General features: G+C 34.5%; 1 protein-coding gene across 3 annotated transcripts; it reads left to right on the top strand.

Moving 5' to 3' along the window:
• Window positions 1-2,949: 2,949 nt before the first annotated feature.
• On the top strand, window positions 2,950-9,767 carry LOC146931963 (cyclin-T1-3-like). 3 transcript variants are annotated; one of them, XM_085703545.1, is made up of 7 exons: window positions 2,950-3,072; window positions 4,608-4,906; window positions 5,305-5,442; window positions 6,648-6,782; window positions 7,903-8,078; window positions 8,171-8,322; window positions 8,611-9,767. In XM_085703545.1, exons 4-7 carry the CDS (start codon window positions 6,666-6,668, stop codon window positions 9,606-9,608), a joined length of 1,443 nt encoding a protein of 480 aa, XP_085559671.1. In that variant the 5' UTR covers window positions 2,950-3,072; window positions 4,608-4,906; window positions 5,305-5,442; window positions 6,648-6,665; the 3' UTR covers window positions 9,609-9,767. The 3 variants fall into 3 exon arrangements, with proteins under 3 accessions (XP_085559671.1, XP_085559669.1, XP_085559672.1); XM_085703543.1 differs by having other exon boundaries at window positions 5,305-5,386; XM_085703546.1 differs by lacking the exon at window positions 5,305-5,442.
• Window positions 9,768-10,935: the final 1,168 nt, after the last annotated feature.

Raw genomic sequence — 10,935 nt, forward strand, 5'->3', positions numbered from 1 at the left:
TCACACTATCCACGAGGGACTTTCTCTTTTATCGTGTTCCCATAGGGAAAATTGGACGTAAGTAGCTTCTCGTGCGGTTTTTTTTTCTTTCGAAAATATCCTTTTTTTAGATTCTATTTTGGATTATGAAATCCGAATCCGAATACTTTATATATATATATAACTCAAAATCAGAAAACTTTCTCATTTCTACAATTTCTACATTTGCCCTAAAACTTCTCTCTCCCACCCAAAATCCGAAAACCACACATTGGGTGAATCTTGGCAGTTGTTTGCTCAAAATCATCACATTTCAAGCTTCAAACATCAAACTTAAGGTTAGGTCTCATCCTTTCGATTTGTAATTGTTTAGGTTCGATTGTTTTTCTTTTTGAAGCATTGAAGCTGTTTGGATTATAAAATCAGAACTAGGTTGTTGATGTTGTTTGGATTGTATAATCCGAAGTGTACCAGTGTCTGTTTCTTCCCTATTATTTTTGGCAGTTATGTGAGATTTTGTTAATTGTGTGTATATTTGAGTTTGCATGTTACAAGTATGGATCACATCAGAAATCAAAGACAAATGATGTGTGCTTTTGTTAGGCGAGAGTGGATGAAGAGGAATGAAGCAAATGGGAGAGTGGACAGGCGTGGTGGCATGGGTTGGAGATGCCGTGCTGATGACGAGAGAACATATCCGGTGAACAATCCTTGGCCACAGTACGAGCCCCATCCCGAGCTACATCAGATGGAGAGGGGGTAGCAAGTGGAGGAACATGTGGAGGGTCATGATGATCATGTGGAGGTGGAGCCAGAGCAGCTGGATGAATATCCTAGTGGCCCACGTGACTTGTTTATACTGACCATGTATCATGTTCACGTTGCCAAGAGAATGTCTGATGAAGTGGTAAGACTCTACACCAGGTAAACGGGTAGCCTGTGGTCCGTACAAGCTAGCATGGATGGGTAACAAACTATTAAGCACCAAGTGAAAAAGCCATAAAAAATTGGGCTAAACATTTAAGGCACAAGCCCTATAATTTACCGAACTTGGAGGGTGAGCTCATATGTGCTAGTCTATTTTGACACCTCTAACTAGATGTAGCATCACATTGTTGTGAACTAGCATAAAACTAAGGGTCTTGGACACTCTTTAAGGATCCTAAATTTAGCAATTATTCTTTTAAAAAGTTAACCATTACAATTTTCAATGCATTAAATACACAACTTTTCATATAAAACTCACCATCTAAAGTGCTTAAAGAGTGCCACGGAGACACTCGTTAACATTTCCCTAAAACTAATTGCATACACTCTTCCTCTTTATTTATTTTTTATTTTCACGGTTTAACTTCACATTCTTATGAACATGATTAAATACAAGTTAAATGGTTTGGTTGGAAATATGTTTTTAATCTAAAAGAAAAAGTTTTTAAACCAGTAAACACCATTTAACCCCCTTTTATTTTGTGTGTGTTTCTAGTATATTGAATTGATATTAGAACCATGTTTCTTTTAACTGAACGCTTTACCATCTTGGATTATAAATCTTTAAAACGACTAGAAAAACTTAAAGATCGGATGTTTTGATTTGTCTTGTCTTGTTATTAGTTCATTTCATTTTTCGAAACATTTAGTTTCTTTGTTTCTTTTAAGACCACAAATGACTAAATCTTTCTTTTAAAAGATTTTATCTAAAATATTTTTTAAAGTATTTTCTTTTCTTTTGTTTTTAAGTTTCGTGTCATCTCTCTTAAGTGATACTATGAGTAATGACTTAATCGTTCTTTATTGAGTGTTTTAAGACACTCAAAGAGAAGAACATGAATGTAAAAGAACTAAACTAGTTGATAGTTGTGGTTGTAGTTGAGATTCAAATATGGATGGTTGAAGACTACCTTAATATAGTTAGAGACACGTTAATTTTTAATATATAATTGAGTTCTTTTTTATATTATTTTTGTTGTATTTTGCCTTTATCTTTTAGTAGAACTTTTGATTGTCTCTTCTGAAATTTATTAATAAAAGTTGTAGATGATTAAGTTGTCATAAATAAATAAATCAATCAAATGACAAGAGTTAGAAAACTAAAACTTAAACTCAAGTGAATTTAAGTTCTAGGGCACATCTGAAAGGTTGATCATGGTTTACACCATTTCAACACTTTTTAAAAACAAATAATAATATAGGGTAAATTTTTTAAACTTCAATGACCTATAATATTAATGTTTTATGCTAAAATGTGTAGTGTGTAGTTAAACATCCATGACAAATCCAAATTAATTATCTGTTCAATTTAGATTACATTGCTAAGGGAATAATAGTACAATGTAATTGTTTGTCGTATCATGGATTACTCCTATAAAGATCGTACAAATCTCCATGTGGTTGCACACACAAATGTCCAAACTAGCGTAAGATACAAATACCAAGATACATACAATTAATCAATGGTCAAGAAAGCTTCATCAAAGAAATTCTTTTTATAAGCCATTTGACCTCAAAGTTAGTATAAAAATCTTACAAGTACTATCAAGATTGTACAAACAACCATGTGGTTGTACATACAAGTGTCCAACCTAAAGTTGCACATGAATATGATCATACAACTCTACTAATACTAAGATATGTATAATTGATCAAATATCTAAATAACTTCATCAAAGAAACTGTTTCCCAAGTTATTTGTTATCAAAGTTAATATAGTTAAAAATAAATAAATGAATGATTAAAACAAATAAAAAGGAGATAAAACACCAAAATGAATATAATTTTTTTGGTTTTTTTTTTGACAATCAATTTTTTTTGGTTTAGTAATAATATAAAGGACTAAAAATAAATTTTAGGTTATATAATAATAATAATAAAATATGAATCAATATTAACTCTGGATACTGAGTGGGTGGGCAGTGAAAAAAAAAAAAAAAAAATCTGAAACACAAATAACGTGGTAGCGATAGCGAGAGACAGAACAAAACAAACATTCGAGATCGATCGATTGATTCATCCTCGACCTTTGCTGCATCTTCCAATTGCCGAACACGACGAAACTTGCAATTCACGAGGCTTCAGGCTTCTCTTCTCTACCTTCTGGTATGTTCCCAGTTCCTTCGATTTGTTTTCTTTATCTCCTTTTTACGCCTCTTTCGTTTTTTCGATTTTGTTTCATGCTTTTTATCGATCCATTTATCGCTTTATCTCATACATATGTATGCATTGCAATTTCAATTTCAATTGGGTCTATATTCATTCATCTAATTTTAATAATCTCTATCAATTTATTTATTTATTGATTCAAACCCTATCGGAACTATTGACCATGTTTTTCTCTGCTCCGTTTGGGAAATTAATCAACCCAAAATTTGTTTTTTATTTTATAAAAATCTTATCTGAGTTGTGGAATTCGTATATTAGATGTTGGGTCTTTCTTTTCCTTTGTCAAATTTGTGTAAAACGAAGATTAGGGTTTGGTTTTAAATGAACGAACAGTTTTGAAAATTAGGTCAATTTATGTATTTCTATCAATTTTCAAGACGAAGTGTGTATGAGCATGGTGGTTAAAATCACGATTTCAATCGCACGATTGCGATTGCGACTGTGCTTGCTCTTAGTGATTAATTAAGAGTATACACTGAATGTTTTTCGGTGAAATTGGGCCCAATCACCACAGTAAATCGGCCGCAAAGGTGATGGCTGCGCGGCGCACATTAGGGTTTGGGAAAGACCGTTTTATGCACTCGGGTCAGGAAAAACCCGTTTTTACATGCAGGTTAGTAGAAGACCCATTTATGCTCGCGGGTCTTGAGAAAACCCGTATAGGAAATATGTTTTTTTTTCCCTTAAAAAAACAAGCCCATCAATTATTCGTGCAATCATATGCTATCTTTATGGGATTTTTGTCATTTTCATCTGGGGAGGCGCACACTAGGGTTTGGGAAAGAACCCGTTTTCTGCATGCAGGTCAGAAAAGACCTGTTTTTACATGCGGGTTAGTAGAATACCCATTTATGCACGCGGGTCATAAGAAAACCCATATAGGAAATAGGGTTTTTTTCTTAAAAAATTCGTGCCTATTAATTATTTAAAAATAGTGTCTGTCCTTCCCTATGCGTTATGATGCCTTTGCTCCCTGCAACCCTATGTTCCCTACAACTTTTTCTGTCCAGTCCTTCCTTGTTTGTTCCATCCTTCTTCTCTCTCGTTCGTCTCTGTTCGGTTTCTCTCATTTATTTTCTGTTGTGCTTATTGCGTTATGAGCTTGTAAGACTTTTAGTGACTTGCTTATGAATTTAAATTTATATAAGTATTTCAAGTGTGATTTAAGTTTCTCTTTGTCTTGTGCTATCTTGCATGCATATATATGACTTTATGAGTTTTCTATAATCTCATGATTTGGGTTACAATTGTATGTTTGATGATTTTACTTTCCCTTTCAAATTTTGCGCAAAACCTCGATTTTAAATACATTGCATACATGTAATTGATGTGCGGGGAACGTTCTCTCTCAACTTCAGTTCAAATCTTTTACCTTTGCTATTGATTTTGTACGGTTTCAGCATTTCTGTTATAGCACTCTAAATTCCCGGCCAATGATATTCATTATTTTGTTTTATACATGTATCCTCCAGAATCTTTCTGCTTGTTGATGCTGAACAAGTGACACAGAATTAACCCAGTCAACAGTGCAACTAACCCATATGGCAGCACTTGTGTCTGGAGAGTTGCCACATCATGGAGCATCTGACGGAAGCTCTTGTAGAAGTTCTCAAGATAAGCAAGAAGAAGCATTGGGTCGCTGGTATATGTCTAGAAAAGAAATAGAAGAAAATGCTCCGTCAAGAAAAGATGGAATTGACTTGAAGAAAGAGACATATCTGCGCAAGTCATACTGTACATTCTTACAAGATTTAGGCATGCGACTTAAAGTGTGAGTGTTATGCGATTGCAATTACTATTTAATTATTACTTTCCAGTTACATGCATATTATGTATTTGGAATTCTTTTGAGGGGTTGTATGTTTCATTTCATCTTGATGTTTTCACATTTCCTCTCATACACATACGATTTTGTATCTTAATGGTACACCCAACTATGCAATCTTAAAGCGCTACGAGTATATGCTAATTTATATTTTTGCAAATTGATTGCTATGTTTACGATTGTAATTCTGATCTAATAATATGTTTATATTTGTGGACTGCAAGATAAATGTCAAATTCCTTTTAAATGTACTTGGGTTTTGTCATTATGCCGTAAATATTTATTTCCTATTCTTGAAATTCAATTGGAGGTTTGCATATTGATTGTAGCTTCATCCCCTGCAGGCCTCAAGTAACTATAGCAACAGCCATAATATTTTGTCATCGATTCTTTCTTCGACAATCTCATGCAAAGAATGACCGAAGGGTGGGTTATGCTTTCAAATAGATATTTTGTAGGCAAATTACCTCCCCTGATCTTTTGTAAGTTGCATTTTGATTTAGTGTGGCATGTTTGTGCAATTGATATAGTGGAGAACTAGCATATTATAAGTGCAACAAAATAAATATCTTAAAAGTACCTGTGTGTTGTTTTTAATTTGATTTTCAATGCTTGAAGTTTAAATGCTGTGTTGGCAGATACATGGTGGATGGTTTTTGGTTTTATTGACATTTTCAACTGCAGATGCCTGTTTGGTTTTGAATTTTTTTTTTTAACAAATCAAAATTCGACACATTAAACTTTCAATTGACTTGTGATATTGAACCCCTAGAACTTGTGTGTCTTGATGTCTAGAGATGGTCAAAATAGTTCTTACAAAGCTTAGGCAATCCGAAGCTCTTAAACTATGAGTTGGGGTTGAGTTATTAGATCTAGCTCAAATTTTAAAATGGTATCAAAGACTATCCTAGATTTGCTGTTGGATCATATGTCTGTCCATGCTCTAGATGTACGGTCTTGAGTGGGAGAGAATGTGTTGAGATCCCATATCAACTAGAGATATGGGCAAAGTAGTCTTTGAGGCCTGGGCTATCTTCACACTCACACCTCGAGCTAGCTTTTGGGTTGAAGAGTAAAGTTGTATCCAAAAGCTGTCAGAAATTTGTGCTTATGTATATGCTAATTACAATTTTAGTTGGTTAATATAATATGTCAAAGCATTAATGATATATTCTTGCAAAGCTCAAGTTGGCATTTCTTGCATTTATGTAATATGCCTTCTCAATATTGAAATTTGTTTGTTTGCGTTTATATTCTAAAAATATGTTTAAGGACTTAATTATAGAAAATGTTACTATATTGCCTGCCAGATTTGTTGTTCTTCTATAGGTATTTTTAATCATAGATTTCTCGTCTCTTTTGCACCATGTTTTTAAGTTGAGTTTTTCCTTTTTCTTGAATGTCTTTAAGTTTAGAACAAGAGTTTGAAGTTGTAGTCAAATTTGCACTTTTTGGGGGTTGATTATTTTATTTTTTTGGGTATCTTGCATTTTAATTCAAATTCCAACTTCTACTCAAAGTGTTCTGTTATGAATCTCAATACATTAGCGATTTCTATTCAAGTATTTGTGTAAGTTGATTGTGGTTATGTTCCTAGTTTATATGAATGATAGATATAAAAGCAGTATAAACTTAAAAGAATACTTATTGGGAATCTCACAATCCAATTGACGAATTTCTTTTGCAGACAATTGCTACAGTTTGCATGTTTTTGGCTGGAAAGGTTGAAGAGACTCCTCGTCCTCTTAAGGATGTTATTCTCATATCTTATGAGATGATTCACAAGAAAGACCCTGCTGCTGCACAGAGGATAAAACAGAAGGTGTTTTAATATTGTTGGTGTTTTCATCAGTTCATTTCTATGTATTGACTTCCCAATTTCTTGATTTATCTGTGATCTTATTGCTATTGGTTCTGTCTCCAACATTTTTTTCTTGCTTTTCTTTATCCAATTATAGTCTTAAACTGAGTTTTTATTTTATTTTTATTCTATTCGCTTCAAGAGCAGGCTTCCCTCCAATTTGTCAGTTTCTAGGCATCACATCATCTATATTGGTCATAATTTGTGCTCAAACATGGTAGATGGGACCTCAATATTGAAATCCTATACAGTGTTTTTGTAGCTCGTAGATAACAAAGTTTTCGTATGTCTTTTACTCGGGTGTTCAGTTACTCCATTCTGTTTCCTTTCAAATACAAGCAAAAAAACTAATACAAGCAAAAAAACTAACTCACACTAATTAAGAATAGTAATTAATCTCATTGAATTTTTTATGTCAAAGAAATAACCGCATTCTGCAAAATGCCTTCATGGAAATCTGTTTCATGTGTTGAAATTTAGGGCCTAACTCATCCTTACAAAAACCGGCTTGTAAGGTGAGGAGTGCCTCCTCTTTATAAACTCTTCTCAAGAGTTCTATATCTATCCGATGTGGGACTAAATCCACCCTCTCAAAGCCTACACAATGAAGGTGTTGGAGGCTGGAATGAAGGCTAACTAAATGTCGCAACTTAGGTGACTAGGGGCGAACCGCAATTAAGGCGGAATTTCCAACAATATGAATAAAAGAGGTTATTGGAAAGTTAAATATAAATATATTATTTTAAGCATGATATCATTAAATAGGGTAAAATTAGTTGAGATTTGCTTGTATTTTAGACCACCGAATTCGAAATTTTTGTGATTATATTTGAAACTGGAGAGCACTAATAAATAGAATTAATTGCATGGAACTTTGTCACTTAGCAAACATTTTTCTCTATACACCATTTTATTCTATAGTTGCTCTGATTTCACCCATTGCACTCAAACTGCTATATATCGGAAGAATCTCCCTGTCAGCTTTTGAATCCTTGTTTTTAACCCCGCTCTTTGTATTTTGTTTATCTTTCCATGACCCTTATTATATTTGTTTGTTGAATAGAATTTGTAAATGATGTAGGAAGTATATGAGCAGCAGAAAGAATTAATTTTACTTGGAGAGAGGGTTGTACTTGCCACTTTGGCTTTTGACTTGAATGTCCAACATCCATATAAGCCCCTTGTCGAGGCCATAAAGAAGTTCAATGTTGCTAAGAACGCCCTTGCACAAGTTGCATGGAACTTTGTTAATGATGGGTATGAATTAAGTTTCCACACTTGTTCTAATTTTACTTTATTGAATTCATTTTAATAGGTTTTTTGTTCACACACTGGAAAGTGGCTTTCAGGCTGAGGACATCACTCTGCCTACAATTTAAGCCACATCATATTGCGGCAGGTGCCATTTTCCTTGCTGCCAAGTTCCTGAAAGTGAAGCTTCCGTCAGACGGTGAGAAGGTCTGGTGGCAGGAGTTTGATGTCACCCCACGCCAATTGGAGGGTTGGTGCCATCCCCTCAATTCATTTGCATACTAAGAAAGTTGATCCAATTGGATAGTTTTGTGTGTTGGCTTAATAATATAGTAATCTCTTCTACTGTCACATGTCTCGACTGGTTTATCCCTGTTTTCATATCAAGTTAGGCTTTTTCATTAGAGCACAGACCCACTTTTTCATTAGGCTTTTTTAGATCAAGTTTACTATTATTTAAACAGGATGCTATCCTTCGGTGTCTCTCTATGAATGCTTTTGTATATCCTTCTGAGTCCTTGCTGTTTTTCTCTTGCAGAAGTTAGCAATCAAATGTTGGAACTTTATGAGCAGAATAGAATTCCACAATCACAAGGAAGTGAAGCAGAAGGGGCTGCTGCAGGGGGAGCGAGAGCTGCTGCAAGGGGTCCTGCGATGAGTGAAGAGCAGGCTTCAAAACAAATTTCATCTCATTCACCCCTTCAGTGCTCATCTGTGGAAAATAATGCAGTACCAGTTTCAAGAACCGAAAACCAAAGCAATGATGGGAGTGCAGAAATGGGAAGTGACATTACTGATCACAAGATGGACTCGGAAACCAGGGATTCTCAGACCTCAGAAAAGTTACCCGACAAAGATAAACTTGTTGGAGATCAAGAGAAACTTGTTGCCACAAAGGAGGCTACAGAATTAGGAAGGAGTGATGATACATCATTAAACAAGTCTAGCTTCAATGTTGGTCAAAATCTGGAGCGTCGGGAAGGCCCACTTGGTCAGTCACCCAAAGAAGCAATCAAGATTGACAAAGATAAGGTAAAGGCCATATTAGAAAAAAGGAGAAAGGAACGAGGGGAAATGACGATAAAGAAAGATGTAATGGATGAGGATGATCTCATTGAGAGGGAGCTTGAAGATGGAGTTGAAATGACAAACAAGATGATTGACAAAGACAAAGTAAAGACCGCGTTAGAAAAAATGAGAAAGGAACGAGGTGAAATGACAATAAAGAAAGATATAATGGACGAGGATGATCTCATTGAGAGGGAGCTTGAAGATGGAGTAGAGTTGGCAGTTGAGAATGAGAAAAATAAGCAACAGAGAAGACAGAGCTTGTCTAAGCCTGATGATGAAGATCATGGTGAGGACCTTGAGGAGGCTAGAGACAGGGATGGATTCAATGCAGAAAAAGGGGATATGATAGATGATGCTTCATCTTTGTTGAACAATCGCAAGAGAAAGAAGGGTAGCTCTCCAGCAAGTCAACCAGAAACGAAGAAACGTCTTGATTCCAATTATCACAATGATTTTTCCGAGTAAGGGGATGGGAAGGATAGAAGAGAAAAATATTTGTTGAGGTGAATATTCTACTGTCCTTTATTTGCTTAATGTGATAAGGAATTGATGACTCTGGATGCTCTTGTTTACCTTCTGACATTCTTAATTATGGAACGGGATGCCTCAATTTTGGTAGTGCAATTAATAGCTTATGCTTTCTTTGGGGGGATGTTTTGAGAATTTCATGCTGTTGTCAGGGGGTGCCTCAATTTTGGTAGTAATGCAATTTCGTAGCTTACCCTGTTAAGAATTACTCAAAATGAATTAGAATAGGGTTACCAGTAATCTGCTAGTGTTTCTTTTCCTAAAGAAGTGAAACTACTAAAAAATTTCGATTATCCAAAAATGCAGTAAAGATTCAGAACTGCCAACAATAGTATAGAGAGAGAGCAAGGCTTTACACATATCTAAGGGAAAGACGATACTGCCACTTTAGCTGTAGTAAATGGTTTTTTAAATAGGCTGAACAAGTTCTCTTTCTACACAATTTTTCTTCACTGGCATACGGTGAAATTTCACTTTTTTTTGGTTGCCATTTTTCTATATCCGGGCAAATTTGCACGAGATTTTCACTCTATTGATAATACCTTTTTTTACAAACCAAAAGGTGGTGTTTATATAAGCGTGTAATCTTATTTTGGCAGCACACAGTAGCAATTATTTGCAGCATACGTGACCACCTAAGAATTCATTAAATATTTTCCCTCAAAAAAAAAAGAATTCATTAAATATTTAAAAATCTTAGAAAATTGAAATCTTCGTTTTCTTCTCTATGGAAATCTCACCTCTCTTTCATCTTTTATCTTCACCCATCCTTCTTGAGCTTGATTTCCACGTAGTTTGTGAAAAAACAGTTCAAGTGGGAACCATTCATCCCGTTCCCAATCTCATTTCTTACTGTCCAAGCTAGGCATAACAATTGTATATGCTCCCAATTATTGGAAATTGTAAAGTCAAATTGCTACAATGTTATATAAGACAATCCAAAGAGTTTTCATGTGGGTCTCATATGTGTGCATTATTCATGTTTTTTATTGCAGTGTTTATTAAGTATGTGCTAACACTACATTCTCTAACATATTTTCTTTTATTGATTAAAATTTACGTGAGAGCCACCAATTCAAGTGAGTCGCATATAAATTTCATTAGATTCATGAGTTTTAAATTTTAACCAATAAAAGTGTTTTTTTAAAAAGTCAATAATAGTGTGTCGTTAGCTATACATATCTAAGAAATTTTTACTACAAATAACCATACATCATTAGTTTAAACACTAATTTATTTATTAAGTTATTCTTTTGCTTTTTTA

Source organism: Medicago sativa, chromosome 4, assembly GCF_051527215.1.
Source record: "Medicago sativa cultivar Bolivia chromosome 4, Bolivia_mono, whole genome shotgun sequence".
NCBI lineage: Eukaryota > Viridiplantae > Streptophyta > Magnoliopsida > Fabales > Fabaceae > Medicago > Medicago sativa.